The 16,998-nt window shown below is 31.5% G+C and overlaps 1 protein-coding gene across 3 annotated transcripts in view; it reads left to right on the forward strand.

The window, feature by feature from the left end:
- Positions 1-16,998, forward strand: part of Nudcd1 (NudC domain containing 1) — a 62,676-nt gene that overhangs the window by 28,665 nt on the left and 17,013 nt on the right. The window contains exons 4-9 of one of the 3 annotated variants that reach the window (XM_047551585.1): positions 2,978-3,158; positions 6,037-6,219; positions 8,042-8,249; positions 10,606-10,750; positions 12,379-12,504; positions 16,010-16,206. In XM_047551585.1, coding sequence (XP_047407541.1) covers positions 2,978-3,158; positions 6,037-6,219; positions 8,042-8,249; positions 10,606-10,750; positions 12,379-12,504; positions 16,010-16,177 — 1,011 coding nt within the window. In that variant the 3' untranslated portion in view covers positions 16,178-16,206. Of the gene's footprint in view, positions 1-2,977; positions 3,159-6,036; positions 6,220-8,041; positions 8,250-10,605; positions 10,751-12,378; positions 12,505-16,009; positions 16,207-16,998 lie in introns of those variants that run through there. The other 2 variants (XM_047551566.1, XM_047551575.1) reach the window with 2 other exon arrangements.

Below are 16,998 nucleotides of genomic sequence, written 5' to 3' on the forward strand. Positions count from 1 at the left end.
TAATACTTTTCAAGGACAGTTTACAGGTGACCTCCTTTTTTTTTTTTTTAATATAATGAATGTTTTGTGTCTGTTTTTAAGTAAATCATAACACATATATCTTGTGTATAACTGATAGTTTAGATGTTTGTTTTCATCTAGGGTCAGTGTACTTGTCAGGATTTGCATTCATTTTTCAGCAAATATTTCTTGAGTGTTTTGTATATATTAAAGCACTGCACTAAGCACTGACATTGCCTCCTCCTTCTTGAAGCAGAGTTGAAAAAGCTTATATTGGAATGTTTTTCTCCTCTACCTTCATATTAGATTTGCTGATACGTTTACATTGGTCAAATAGTGAGTTTACCAGAATATTCCCTACTTAGAAAAATACATTATAATATAAATATGCTTATGTGCTAATGTCTAAGGTACGATTTTTCTTTCAATGTTAAAAAATGAAGCAGATTTAAATTTGAGAGGTAGGTTAGGATTTTAATGGCAATAAAAAGGAATTAATTTTTCCAGAGCCTGTTTTTGAAAGTAGAAGAAAATGATATGGAATAGATAATCAAATGATTTATTGCTTCAATTTCTTTGAATCACACTATTAAGTATAATATTGCCACTATCTAAATCTTAGCAGGTAGCCTTTAGTTCTGGGTAAATAAAGAAATAAAAGCTTAATATATTTACATTTATATTTATATTTGTTATAAAATATGTTTATTAGATCAACAGATACCTATTAACACCAGGCCTTAATTATTTGAGGAAAACCAGGGAGGTTTTCAAACTAAATGACACCTGACTTACTAAGTTTTACTAAATGGTATACTACCAAATTATAGTATGTCCAAAAAACTAAAAAACTAAACAAAAAACACCATAAATAACCATACCATCAATAGCCCCTTTACAAAGAGACTCTTGAATTCGGAGTTTCAAATACTTGTTGGACATTGTGACATTTTCTACTCTAGTCTCCAGTAAAAGCTTAAAAAAAAAAAAAAAAAAAAAAAACTGAGTTATTATGTGTTTTAGGTATCACTAACTGAAAGAGTTGGAAGGAGTTTTGAGAATGATGGACAGAAGAGATAAAAATGAGAATTTATTATTGAGTTTTGTAGATGAAGTTGGTTTTAAGCAGGAAAAGACAAGATGACTCAGCTCACTCTCAGCTTAAAAATAACACCACAGATTCTGCTGGAATGAAATGCACATAGATTTAGAATTCTTTTGATTTTTTCTGTGTGTGTCCTCTTGATGCATATTAGGCCCTTAAAATATTTTTAATTCATTAAAAATTGAAATCTATCTTATGCCCTTTTTAGTATAAACTGCTGTAATAAAATAAGCACCCTTCTGAGATGTTTTTAGTTAGTAATAATAGTTTTGCCTGGATACTGGGGGAAGTGAGAGAAGAGTGGGACTTGAACATAAATTAAGGTGAAAAAGCTATGGAATATATTAGTCACTTTAGGAAACAATTTAGGAGAGTTTTAGGACTTTCGGGCTATTGGTGTGACAAAAAGAAAGCTAAGAGTAAAAGTGATTAAGGGGCATGATAGGGCACAAGGGGGCCAAGGCTGGTAGTGATGACTAAGGTATAGAAAGAAATGAAAAGACTAGAAATGTCACTCAGCCTAACAACTTTTAAAAGTGCAGTCATCTCTTCCTTTTTTTCTCGTTCCAGTCCCTATCACTCGTAAGAAAAAGAAAAAATTAGTTGTTTATACCTCCTAGAACAGGTTATTTCGCTTCTCTTCAGCTTCCATTGTCCTACAAATAAGAACAAAATTTAGTCAACCAACTCAAAACTTTTCACAGGTTGTCTCAGTTTTGAGTCTTTGAGGGTTTGTTGTTGTTGTTGTTGTTTCTGCTTTTGAAAATTGTTAAGAGTGAATTCCAGAGGGTTACTGTTTGAATAATTTTGGCAGAGATAGATAACAACTCACTTTTCTATATAGGAATTTCAAGTAGGAGAAAATTGTGGGAACTCCAGGTATAGATTTCAAAAGAAAAGAGCTAATGTTTTCTTCAGTTTAGTTTTTTTTTTCTTTTTTCCCCCCCGAACTGTTCATTTTTTCAACTTTTCATTTAGAAATCAATCTTAAAACTCTCCTGTTTAGTGTTTACTTTGAGAGATATAATTATCTTTTAGAGCACATGTTTATGGTATAAAAAAGATTTAATAGGATTTTGGGTATCTTTAGATTTGTTTGGGGGAGGGGGATATGCAAATGGTGGAATGAGACAGACATCATTACCCTATGTACATGTATGATTACACAAATGGTATGAATCTACATTGTGTACAACCATAGAAATGAAATCATGTACCCCATTTGTGTACAATGAATCAAAATGCAGTCTGTAAAAAATAAAAAGTAAATAAATAAACATTAAGAATAATTTTAAATAGAGTTTGTTGAATTATCTTTTAAGTGTAAATGGGCTCTTTGGTTGAAATTAAGTTTTATTGTTTTGTTCTCTGATGCTTTTTATCTTTGTGAACTTCCAGAAATAAACATAAAAACAAATAAACATAATAGATATAAAACATACATGCACATACATGCATGCTACACACAGGATCCAGAAACCAAGAGGAAGAATGCAGAAATAAGTCCATACATGATACAGGGGAAGAGAGTAAGGAGTGAATCTTGACTTGCCTGTGGTCTTTTTATGTAGAGCACTTTTACCCCATGTAATTCTCTTTGAGGAATTGCTTTTAGTTCTCTTTTTCCTTTAGATACTGTATAGATGCCTTGTTATTTTGTTTTAAGCCAAGAATATTGATCAGTTTTCTATTATACAAATTTTGCGTGTGTGTGTACATAAGCTTTTTCTTCAAAGAACAATATTTAAATTTGCTTTCTTATTTTTTTATTCTTTCTAATAAATAGTATGCAAAATAATTTGTCACCGGTTTTATTTTTTCCTCTGTGCTGTGCTCGTGTACTATATACTTTTTTTTTTTTTTTTTTGGTAGATGATGTTTAATGAAGAACTTGGGGATCCTTTTATCATAATTCACAGTATTTCTTTGTTAAAAGCTGAAGAACATTCGATAGCTATCCTAATTCTTCGAATAGAGAAAGAGGAACAGGATATGAAAGGAAGTGGTTTCTATGTTTCTCTGGAGTGGGTCACTATCAGTAAGAAGAATAAAGGTAAAATAAAATAAAATTCTGAATCTCTCTATAGTGGTTGCCATCAGTAGGTTTTGAAATACAAAGCCGTCCCTGTAAATGCTTGGAAAAAGAAAAAGAAAGCAGCACCTGTTTGAGTATTGATTCTAGCACCTGCCACCACAGGTGGAATGAATATCCACAGATAGTTTCTCCTCAGGGATGAGTTAATGAAAAAAAACATATAATGTGCTTCCATAGCCAGTTATGCCTTTGTATAAAAAGAGAGATTACATAATTCTTGAAAACTTTTAATATGTATATTTTTAATATTGCTAAGAATATACATGAGTTCATATTTATATATAACATGAAGATGGAAGTGAATGTTTTTATTTTATTGAACTTTACCTTTTGCTTTTATCCTTCATAAATCTGTTACTTTTCTCATCCATTGTGTTTTCATGTGTAGAAAATACCTGAACCTAGATTCGTTTGAACTTGTGAAATTTTTAACTTGACATTAAAAATTACTATCTCATGTATTAATTGGGATTTCTTTAATGATGTCAGTTTGCTTTTTGTCTTTGCTTAGTTCTTATTCACTCACCAAGTGTTTTTCCCCCCCGTAGTCAAGAGTTAAGGGAACCTTTTCCCAGATGACTCTTTTCTTTCTCAGCATTTTTATTGACTTACGCATTTAAAAATAAATTAGTTTAACTTATTAATCACTACAGAAATGTATTTCTTTACCATACTACTTCTTTATAGTCTGATGAAGGATTAGCATTTGTTTTCTAAGAAGTCTTTCCCTTTTATTCTAAAATGAGTAACTACCATATGATATATCTATATAGTTATAGATATGAAAATTGTTTATAAATAAGACTGATTTGTGCTCCCCAGCATTTTTGTTCCATCTCTGGAGAAACACAGTCAGTAGCATAAAACTCTAAATTAGGTGCAGGAAAATTTTTCTGTAAAGGACCAGATGATAATCATACGGTCAGTGTCATAGCTGTTCTGTTATGCCTTTGTGTTTCAAAAGCAGCTATAGATAATCCATAAATGATGAATGTGACTGTGCTAACGACAATTTATAGACATAGAAATTTAAACATATAATTTTTACATGTATTTACATTTTTTTAACTGCTTAAAATATAAAATTCATGCTTAACTCACAGGACATTTAATAGATCTAGATTATGCTTTTGCTAATGGGCCATGGTTTGCAGACTCCTACTTTTAGAGAATAGAAGCTTTAAATTTTTATTAAGGTACATGATTCAGTATCTTATAGGAGAAATCATCATGCATATTCCTTTTCCCTTTTTCCCAGACACTTTATTCTGTAACTTTTAGTCCACAATAGCTCATCAGATCACCTCCATACACATTGTGGTCCTCTGTTCCAGCTCTATCATCTCATCTCCTCCATCTTTGTTTCATCATTTCAACTGGACAAATATAGTCTCACTTTCTTTTTTCTCCCAATTATAATTGTAGAAACATCATTTTTCTTCATGGTTTTCTTTATTTTTCTTAATGTCATATTCCTTTTCCTGCCTGTTACTAATATAATTGTGCTAGTCCTTATTTTTTGTTAAAACAATAGCAGTATTTTTCTAAACTGCATTGAAACATTGAATAAATTATACATGTGGTCAATGAAGTTTGGAAATGCAGACATACATATATTAAGGTTTTGAAAGGTTTTGTTAATTTTAATCCAGCATTTCCCAATTTACTTAATCATGAAATCCACTGTTTAATACCTACCCTGTTATATTCTGTTCCACACATTTTGGGAAAAGCCTTCCTATAAAATTTATATTGCCTAAGTTTGGGTCTTTAAAAGCAAGTAGAATTGCTTTTCCTGCATGTGGGGATGTATAGGATTATTTAGTTCATTCATGAAATTATAAGCCTGTTTTTATATATGTATGAATTGAATGTGTGAATGTAGGGGAGGAGTTAAAAACGATGACAGGTGTTTTAGGACAGACTGTATTATGTTTAACACATAATAACATAACATTGAATTCATTTTTGACTGCTCAGTTTGAGGCTTATAGATACAATCCACTTTAATAGAGTAATAGTATAAGTACAGATATGGACTCAATTGAAGTGTTTGAGTAGTTTTTAAAACAAAAACAATAACCTATCTTCACAGGAGAATAAATTTAGTTAATTTATAAAAACTTTGGGGATATGGTTGCTTATGTGTTAAAAGTTATAAACTATTTTTTAATATTTGGTTGTTAGTAATCTAGATCTAACTTTATGTATAAAATAATTTCTACTATAAGCATATTTTATTTAAAAAAAAAAACCCTTTACCAACAGTTAGAACAGACAAAAAAATAGTCCCCCCCCCCAACTTTTTCCCTTATCCTCAATTTGTGGCTCTTTTCAGAAGATGCCTGTCATATACCTGCTGGGAAAGTAGACAGACTGTAGTCAAGGAGAAGGTAGAACCTTCAGAAGCTGATATTCTAGGTAAGTTAGTCACTTTGAAGGCCAGATCTCTGTTGTTCAATAGAAACTGCTGTGAGATGGACATGTTTCACATGTGTGCCATTCACTACCATAGCTACTAGCCGTATGTGACTATTGAGCAGTTGAAATGTGGCCAGTGTAACTGAGGAATTGAATCTTAAACTTAATTTTAATTAATTGCTTGTGGCTGGTGGCTACTGCATTGGACAGAACAATCTAGAGAAAATTTCATCAGATCCAGTATTTTTAAATAATCATTTAAGATAATTGAGGTTGTAAATTTTTATCTTACACAGATTCTTAATGTGAATTTTAATAATATATTTAGAATATTTAATTTTAAATTAATATGTTTCAGACTATTTTTATTATCCAGTTTTTTAATATTTTGTTCTCACATTTAATTTTCTTACAGATAATAAAAAGTATGAAATTACTAAGCATGATATTCTCCGTGGAAAATCAGTGCCACATTATGCTGCTATTGAGCCCAATGGAAATGGTCTAATGATTGTCTCCTACAAGTCCTTCAAATTTGTTCAGGTTGATCAAGATCTTGAAGAAAATATGGATGAAGACATGTCAGAGAAAATCAGAGGTGATTTTATGTTTAATCATTATAAAGTTATGCATATTCATATACATGGTCATTTATGTCTGTTTTGTCTTTCCAGTTAGGTTATGGGTTATACCAGGTGGGATAGATGCTTAATTTTAATTTTCTTTTGTATTTCCCAAAAAAGTCTTTTGTAAAATATACCACCTAAATAGTAGAAGCTGGTTTAATTTTATAATTTTGTGATTACCAAAGTTTTCTTTTTTTTTTTTTTTTTTTTTTTCAAAAATCTGTCAGCTTGCTTAATTGGCTGTTTTATAAATACTTAAATAAATTAATAAGCAAATAAATAACTGTTGGCATTTGAGAAGCCCATATGATGGTATTGAGGAAAATGAGTTGAACTAATATTCATGTGCTTATCTTTCATACTAAACTGAAAGAAAGTTGCTTGAGAGCAGAATTGAGGTTTTCTCAAGTTTGAATAAATGAATAAAGGTCATATTTTAGAATGAAAAAATTAAGTGTCTTTCAGAAGAAATTTATATTTGTATACAAAGAATACATATTGTTTTAAAGCTATTCAAAAACATCCCTCCATAATTACTATTCATATATCTGATGTTCATAGCCAGGGATATAATTTACAAATATATCCCCCAGGTTTATTATATATATGTATGTACCTCTAAGTACAAAAGCTTTTGTTTGTTTGGCCTTTTAAGTAGCCTTTAAGCACCTTTGTGTCCTCATACATTATGTGACTTTTGTTAAATTATCTTCTATTCTGTCTTAATTACAGTGTTTAACCCTAGTAAAATTTTCCAGATGTTCATATCCACATGCCATCTAGCGCTCTGTTGGTGAGCAGTTCAGCAGGAAAGAAAGGAGGAATGCCTTGATCATTGGAACCATTCTGCCTGATGGCTAGGCCCATGTAGCTGGAAGACATGTTATAGCCAAAGTGAAACACAACTTGTATTTACGTCACTAATTGCTAGTCCAGATATTGTTTTTATTATTGACTTATTGTATCTTGAATTCATTATTATGTTACAGAATTTTCACAAAACTAATTTTTAAAACTCAGGATTACTTTATTAATTAGCATGTTTTACACTTTTCTGAATATACATAATAGTTTCATTTTCTGTAAACCTCAAAAAGACTGATATTGTTTATTGCCTATTTAGTATTAAAATAATATAAATAATACTGTTTTTTTCTAAAGTCCTAAGACATAATCTCTAAAAGCACAGAAAGACTCTAAAAACAACCAACAATTAAGAAAGTTATTTAGATGCTCGTATATTTTTGGTGAGGGACTAGAAAATTTTAACTTGCCCTTTAGTTTGTTTTCATGACTTTTTATACTAAAATCTCTTATAATTTTGCAGACCCTTGCCAATCTGGTTGAAGTTTTCCATTGGGTGATTATTAAGTACAAACTGCTTTAATAACTTTTGAGAAAGACATTTTATATTCTTTTCAAGCAGGTATCCTGTGGCGGGGGGTAGAGAAGGAGAGGAGGGGGTGAGTACAGGGAGTTGGGTAGGAAATGGGGATGAAGGATTGTCTATTATATTTTATTGTATTTTATTAATCCTTATTTTCTGAGCATTAGGTAAAACTGGAAGAAGAGCAAGTCAAGTACAATTGCTTAAAATTCTTTAAGGGAAAATTTCCCAAAGTGTATGTGGGTTCATTTATAATTACTTTTTTTGTGTGATAATCACTAGAAAATATGCTAAGGTTCTTTTGGATAGGTATTCTTTCTTATGTTCTAGTCTCTAGTTTTGTATGTTGTAGTCTCGTTTTTATTACATAATTCAGTTTTTTGGTTTTTTTTTTCTTTTTCTCTCAGTAGAACCTCTTTATTACTGGCAACAAACTGAAGATGATTTGACAGTGACAGTACGACTTCCAGAAAACAGTGTTAAGGATGATGTTCAAGTGCAGTTTTTGCCTGATCACATCAACATTATGCTGAGGAATTGCCAGCTTTTGGAAGGAAAGCTGTATTCATCTGTTGATCATGAAAGCAGTACATGGATAATTAAAGAGAATAATAGGTATTTTTCTTAAATAGTTTTATATTTGAAATTTTACTTTTTATTTATTTTTATTTTTATTTTTTCATTTCTTTTTATTCTTTCCACAGTAGTTACATCAAAGGTGAATACAATAGTCCTGTTTGCATTGCTGATTTTCCTTAAAATAGATTAAAAATGAAATTCTTACATCACAGAGCATAATTATGGCTAAGATTAAAGATACTAGTATAGTTATCACTTGCATTATGTAGAAGTGCATTACCAGCTCTAGATATAATAATAACCCTAGTCAAAATGGTTATTTATTTTAACTTGCACTCTTATTTTAATGGAAATCTTTTATTCTTTTAAGCTTCATTTGCTTACTAAATAGTACTACTGTTCCTACTTTCCTTCCAGAGGCATTTCATCTTTTCTAACAACATACACATCTTTTTCCTTTTAAGAAAAAGGTTTTTGACATATACTGTACACAATTTATATGTCTTGCTTTTGTTCAAGGTCTAGGGGAATAGCTGAATTTCATGCAGGCAGTTTCAGTATTCAATACATGAACATTTGAGGTTTTTGATTATGATTTTGTTACAAAAGATAATTACACTGAGGTTTTGGTGGTATTGTTGGCTTAAAAAAACACATGATTTTCTGTGATTGATTAAATTGTTCATCTCTCTCATTTTCCAATAATTTATGTTCATTTTTGCTTTGGAAAGATTTGTTAACTAGGCTGTAGCTTTTTATGTATGGTGCATGTTTCTTTTTGCTTGTGTAGTAGGATCTGATGCTAATTTTAAAACGTAGAAAGAGTCATGCTGAAAGGGGTATATTGTTGAGGTGTGCAAATTAACACTAGTTCAGAAATTCTTTGTAACTAAGATTATGTGAATGTTTTCAAACATCTTGAGGTAGCAACTAAGAATGTGTTTATATATTCTGGTCACTGGGTGAAAGTTCTTAAATATTTATTTACATGTATTTTTTCAGAGAGGCAGAGTAGTACAGCAGTGAAGAACATGGATCTGGAGCGAGATTACTTTACTAGCTTGTTACCTTGGCAAGTTACTTAACCTCTCAGTGCTTTTTCCCCCTTGTTTGTAAAATGAACATAATGTACTTACTTTATTTGGTTGTGATAAATTAAAACATGTAAAGTGCTTAAGATGATGCCTGGCATATGGTAAATGTTAGGTAAGTGTAAACTGTCATTATCATCATCATCAAGATTAGCGTTTTACTTAGAAAATAAAACTAAATCTGGACATTGCTGATTATGGTAGTAATTTTTAATGCTAACAACAGGATCTCCTATCTCTTAAAATAAGTAATTTTAGAAAATTTTAAGATTCTATAGTTAATTCATGAGATGGTAATAATAACCTTGAAAAAGAATAAGTTAGCATGTTTTATTTGATAAGTATTATTGTATTTTGTAAATTGTTTACTTCCATTTGTGTTCCATAGCATGATTTAGTGTGGTGTATGTACCAAAATGTCACATGGAAAAGGTCACTTTGCTGTGGAACAGCTCCCACCATCCCACTTTTTCTGTGGTAGCAACGCCTGCTCACAGAGCATCTTACTTGAATTTCCCCTCCTGTTGCAAAGGATCAAAGGCCAGCTACCTTCTTCTACATCAGTGGTCTGCCCTGACTCAGCTCTTTCCCTCCCCTCTTCATCAGCCCCTGATCTAGGGTTCCCTGACAGACACTGTTTATTGTATTTGGAATTTGTTTAATGGCTCAAATGTACAGAATTAGATTCTAAATAGCTAATAGAGACCACATTAACATCTTTATTCCCTTATATTACCAAAGTTGTTTCCTAATTCTTACATTTCTTTTCAATTCTTTAAACTCTGTATACTTAAATTTAACATTTGTGTTGATTTAACCTGATAGTTCAATTAATAGCTATATATTAATGGTTATTAGTTTGTGAAAGTAAAGTTAATTATTGGTTTCAGATATTGAGAACTACCATATGGTTGTAGACTTTCCTTGGTTTATATCACCCACCCATTCAATACTATCTCATAGATCCATGCTATTTGTGTTATTTGTACTTTAATTTTAACATTCTGCATACCTGGACAACCACACTACTTACTGAGTAGCCCCACTTTTTGTAGTCACTCCTCTCTGAAAGCCATCTGAGGCATCATTCCAGTGGTACTTTCTTGTTTGTTTATTACATCTACATTACATGCCCTTGAATTTTAGGTTTTCTATTATATGCAAAACTAAAATGAACAGGATTTTGGGTAAAATATTCTCTGGATACCAGAGGAGTATTTCTGTAGAAGATTCTTCTGTTTGTTGTTGGTAGTATAATTTGTATAGTCGCTTAATATCACTTTCCTCATTTATACTTTTAGCTTGGAGATTTTCTTGATTAAGAAGAATGAAGGATTGACATGGCCTGAACTAGTGGTTGGTGATAAACAAGGGGAACTTATAAGAGACTCAGCCCAGTGTGCTGCAATAGCTGAACGTTTGATGCATTTGACTTCTGAAGAACTGGTAAGCAGTTGCAGTTGTATGACTTTCCAAGAATCCAGAAGTATGTTATGTGAGAATTGTCCCATGGTTTTCAAATAGTATTTTGTCTTTACTAATATAAAAGACATAGATTCAGTACTGTTGACTTGATTAATGTTTTAACATGATTTAAAAGTTCTACCGTTTCTTACACAGTGTGAATTCATATATGTGTGGGCATATTGTGTAGGGTGTGTGTGTGCATGTATTTATGTATCTGCATATATTCTCCTTTAGAAGAATTAATTGACAAATGCTGACAGGAACAAAAATAATTATTTAGCACCTTATGTTAATAATCTTATTAACATTTTCTAGGTAATCTTACACTATCACAACGATATATATGTAGATCATATCTAGTACAGTTATTTTTGACAAAGTAATTTCTTGTAATGAATACAATGACTAAGACAGTACTTATTCAGCTATGGGGTTGAAAATGCAGTGACTTGCAAGACCACGTTGAGAATTTGGACAAATATAGTATACCAAAAAGTAGGTTATACATTTCTTTACCAAAAATTCTGTCAGTATATGTAGAATGTTTGCTTTATTGCCATCTTGAATTATAATGATGAAGGTGACTATATCAACAATTAACCTGTAGGTTTAGTTGCATTATAAGGCAGTAAAGAAAGATTAGAATATTGCAAGTGAATGTCTTTGTCAAAAGGAAACATGACCAGAATAGAGAAACCAAGTTTTGTGTTTGCCCGTGATAATTGAAAATTTCAGCAGTCACTGGAATTTAAATGTAGATCACAAAACTTTAGTTTCATAGCCTTTTTAACACAGCCATGCAGGCTACATTGCTGTATGTTCATTCATTCATTCAGCAAGTATTTTTTGTGTATAATATTTCCAGGCTAATATTAGTAGAGACTTGTTTTGAAATAAGTAACTCTTCTAAGTACTTTTTAAACCTGATGATTTCAAAGGAATATTGGTATTTTTGAGAAAACTACTTAAACCTAGATATCATTATGTTTGTTAAATTTTGAAAAGATAGTCCTGAAATCTGCAATTGAAAGCAGTTTTATGATTTTGAAACCTTCAAAGTTACTTCATGTGGTGACTCTACTGTATTGTTAAATAGAATCTTGAATGGTAAAAACAGGCATTCATGCTGTACTGTCATCTTTAGGAAATGAGTATTTCACTTTAAAGTGTGGTAGATTCTTTTTATCACATTGAGGAAATTTCCTTCTATTCCTAGTGTACTGAGAATTTTTCTCCTGAATGGCTGTATAATTTTTAGTCCTTGTGATAATCCCTACTTGTTTTCTATTTCAGATATTTTATTTTTTATTTTCATATCTTGAAGTTTGATTTGGTTATTTTTTATATCTTCCATCTCTCAACATGATTATGTATTCCTTTACATTTTTGAGTACATGGAACTTATAATAGCTGTTTTAATGTCCTTTTGTGCTGACACCATCATTCTGTCATCTCTTTGGCTGTTTTTGTTGCTTATGTTTGTATTGGTTGTGCATCTGAAATTAGTTTTAATTATTGCTATAATCAATATCAACATTTCTAAGGGTGAGTAAATGCATTTCCTTGTTGTCATTTTTTGACTTACTTCTTTTATTTTATGATCTAAGAATCCAAATCCAGATAAAGAAAAACCTCCTTGTAATGCTCAAGAGTTAGAAGAATGCGATATTTTTTTTGAAGAGAGTTCCAGTTTGTGCAGATTTGATGGCAGTACATTAAAAACTACTCATGTGGTAAGTTCTTGTAATAGTGGCTTCAAAAAAATTTCTAAATAAGTAGAAGTTACTCAGATAATAATTAAATGACCAAATATGTGTTTTGCAAAAGTAGCTTGATTTTCAGTTATGACTGTGATAAATCCCATCATTCCATAAAATAGCACTGTTCCATAGCACTAAATCTAATAAAACAATACTTCTTTATTTTGGTACTACTGTGTTGATATTTTTAAGTTGGCTTTTTTCTGTGCTAGTCTTTTATATATAATTTTGACCTAATAATGCATAACTTCATATCTTCTTTTTTCACTGAACATTAGGACATAAACATTTCATGTTTTTTTCTATCCCTGGTTAAATGGTTGGATTGTACTATGATATTGTTGTTGGGAGGGTAAGTATATAACTTTTTAACTGCATTATTCATGATGCTGCTAAAAAAATTCCTTTGTTACATGAAGCTTTTCTATATTCATGAATATTTATCTAATGAAGAGTTAACTGAAGTCAAATTCATGAGTCATTGACTAAGCCTCTAACAAACTGATTTCAACTCTCATCAGTAATATTTTGAGTTATTGCCTGTTATTCTTCATCTTTACCTACATCTTCAGTTTTCTGATTGATCTTTACTAATTGGTATGCAAGATATATAGGATCTTGTTTTAATATGAGTGTTTTTTACAACTGTTGACTGTTCATTTATTAACTATGCTTTTGTGAACAACTTTTTTATTTGACTTAAGTGTCTCTTACTGAATCGTGTGGCCTGTTTTAAACTTGGAAAAACCCTTCTTTGCCAGTTGGTTCAATTTTTTCCTTTTTTTTCTGTTTTGGAATATTTTTATTATTCAGCTCTTTAAATTGTATTTTTTTCCCTTCTCTCTTTGGTGTGTCTCAAATATGTCATAAGTAAATTTTTTCCCCTGAGAATTACATTCTGTTTAAAAGCTTTAAGAAGGCATCAATACTACAAAATATTGCCTGGAGTGACTTGGTACAGTCACTATTTCAGCATTTGGCCCTCAGCTTTGTAGATCTAGATTTTTAAATTTAAAAAGCATGCTTAGGATAGTCATGCTTAGGGGACTCTTGAGTCATTAGTTAATACTGCACACTCAAGTGTGTATAACAGAGTTGATTTTGTGAGAACCATCTCTATAGCTAATCAGTGGCTAATTTGTAGCTGCACATAAATAAATTACTCTTAATACCAAAGCTAGAAATGATGGGACTTTAGGAGACTGTCCAAGCAGAAACAACGGAGTCAAGGGAATAACTTTTTCTGGTGTTATTCTGTTTTTAGAACTCTTGAGTCTTTTTATAGGGCTTAAAGGCTCAAATGTTTTCAAGAAAAATCTAGGAAATGTATGACAAATTTGGCCTATTGTCTGTCTTACAGAGAATTGGGGGAAAGTGTATTTCAGTAGAATTCATGGAACCAATTAAAATAGGAACTTGATTTACTTAATCTAAATTCTACCCCACCTTCTAGGGGTTAAAAGAAAATCTCTTTATTGTTCCTCTTACTCACTTTACCTCCCTTGTTTGTTTGTTTGCTTTAGTTACTTAACAGGTATCTTTAATGGTTTGGCATTGTTCTCAAAATTGAGTTGTAAAATTGAGCATTTCTAGATCTTATACTTGCAGTGACACAGGACAATGGCTAGGCAAAGGTGCTGATGAAGTTGTGACAAAATTATGTATTTGAATTTATTGTTAATTTTTATGCCTGCACTACTCTACTTCCCATCACCCTATAACACTAGTAAGTTCTAAAAAGCATGTGAACAGCATCCTGTTCATCACAGTGTCCCCAACACCTAACCAAAGGTTCTGTTTCACAAGTGTTGAATAAATATTTTTAGACTAATTTCTTGGTAGCAATCATGAAAAGAAAAAAAAAAAAAAGCCTCAGGTCCATTTTGGCTTTTAAGAAATTGACCTTTACCTTTCAGTCCACCTTAATACTCAGTGACTCTTCTAACTGAAGAGTGAACAGTGTTTGGGGGCAGGTGGTAATGACCAAGCTGGGTATTGATGCAAAGCTAGATAATCATAGCTATTTAGGCTTCCTAGGAATTTTGCTTCCTGGATGTTGTTTGTTTCTGATATATTCCTTAGATGACGCCCTTAATTGTGAGCACAACTGCTTTTCTCTCTCTTTTTTTTTTTTTTTTTTTTTTTTTTTTTTTTTGCGGTACTGGGGATCGAACTCAGGGCCTTGTACTTGCAAGGCAAGCACTCTACCAGCTGAGCTATCTCCCCAGCCCTGCTTTTCTCTTTAATGCCTAGTTTTTTAAAGAGTCCCTCTCAAAGTGTGACCGATGGAAGACACTTAATTTTTTTTTTTTTTAATCTTACCAAAAAATTTAAGTTGATTCCTGGAAAAACACTGGTTTTATTCAAATACTACCCATTTAAAATACATTTTAAAAACAAGCAGAATAGAAGTAAATGTTTTATTCTTCCAACTAAATTCTAGTACTACAAGAGCAGTAAAACAATGATACACTGGGAAAAAAAATGCAGCAATAAACATTTGTTAAAAAGACTGATAGAATAAATAAAACTACCCAAAAAAAATAAAGAAAAGGGAAAAGAAAATCATATAAATCCATACTGAAACCCCAAGAAGTCCTGAATACAGAAATGCCCTCCTCCTTCACTCTTTCACAGGAAGTACTGTAGGCTATTTGCTCAATATTGTCCTGGGATTACATTCTAAATTATTAATAACTGGTTACAGTTTGGTTGTAGTGCACAATTAAAATCACACTAACTTCATCTAAAGTGTCATTCTACAGTTTTATTTACACAACCAGTGAAGGGCATGTTCTAGAGTACCAGCTTTAATCCTTTTCAAACATATTAATATAAAAAGCCAAATTGTATTGATACAGCAAAATGAGGCCACTGGTATTAATATAGGTAGCAAAGGTCCACATCCAGGTGGTACTGACATCAGGGAAATTTCCAAAACCAGTTGCCACTGCCTAAGAGTGGTTGCCACTGAATAAGATGCCTTAGAGGACACTTAATTCTGACTGAATGAACCTTATTTGTTTTTGTAATGAAGAAACTGGCCTCTCTTCCTAAACTTGTAGTCCTAAAAGCTATAACTTCTACATACTATTTTTTGCTTAACTTATAGAGAAAGCCCTTGGTCTTAGGTGGTATCAACTATTTTAAGATTTTGATAATTTTTTAAATTTATTTTTATTTTTTTAAATAAGTATTTCAAAATACTGATCTTGTAAAGCTGCAATACAATGGACTTAATTTTAAAATGAATTTTAAAATGTTTTGGTATTTTCCAATACCACCAAGCGTTCAGGTATATCAAAATAAAGTATAAGGTGTTAAAATACTCAGCTCTTGTAATAATATATTCATATATTTAAACTTGTAAAATGTGAATGATACTTTTTTAAATCTTTTGTTACTAGGGATTAAACCCAGGAATGCTTAATCACCGATCCACATCCCCAGCCCTTTTTACTTTTCTGTTTTGAGACAGGGCCTTGCTGAGTTGCTGAGACTGGCCTCGAACTTGGCTATGCGCTGCCTCAGCTTCCCAAATCACTGGAATTACAGCGTGCACCACCATACCTGGCTTCATACATGTTTAAGCATGTATGAAATGTTGACAGCTTCCATCTTGTACAATATTCTTCATACTGTGTAAATAGGGGTATAAATTAAAATATAATTTTAACAATGTATGCTTATTTTTAATAAAATGAAGTTGTACTATAAAATATAGGCTCAATAAAATGTAAAGTTAGGTTCTCTGTGAATTTTAATTCATCTTAGTATTGCTCAGTAGTATTGATTAGTAATAATTTAATGTTATTATCTCACTGAGAGACCCTCAGTTAATCTCATTTTCTATGTTTGATCATGCTCTTTAAAACCAAGGAGTCAGAGAGGACCAAAATAAAACCTTTATTGTTGACCAATTGTAATACAAAGGTCTAGTAGATCTTCTCAGTGAACCCTGAAATTTAGCAGCTTTGACCATAATCACACAATGCCAAACTAGCTCGATTGCCCCAGAAGGGGGTCCTTGGAGGGCCCTCAAGCACCTTAGAGGAAAAAGAATATACCCAAATTTTTCCTCTTATTTACCAACCAGTTGTCACTTCACTTCTTGAGGATTTATAAAAACTAGATGATGATCAGTAGCTAATCTGTTAGGTGTCCTAAGTGGAAACATCAAAAAAGTGGGGAAGAAGTATAATATATATTAAACAGAGACAATCCTTCCAACCTTGAAGAAACCTTGGGTTTGTAGAATTAATTATTAAATATCCATTTTATAAATTATTAGGCTAAGCTGAGATAGATGAGGTTTATATGCAATTACTGAAACAGCCAATATTAGAAACTAGATCTATGGGCTTCCAGTATGTTTTGCTGTAATTTTCCCCAAACACCTGTACAATAAATTGAAAATTGTAAGTCCTAAGCTACTACATTCAATCTTTACTTTTGAATAAAATGTGA

This window comes from Sciurus carolinensis, chromosome 1, assembly GCF_902686445.1.
Source record: "Sciurus carolinensis chromosome 1, mSciCar1.2, whole genome shotgun sequence".
Classification (NCBI taxonomy): Eukaryota; Metazoa; Chordata; class Mammalia; order Rodentia; family Sciuridae; genus Sciurus; species Sciurus carolinensis.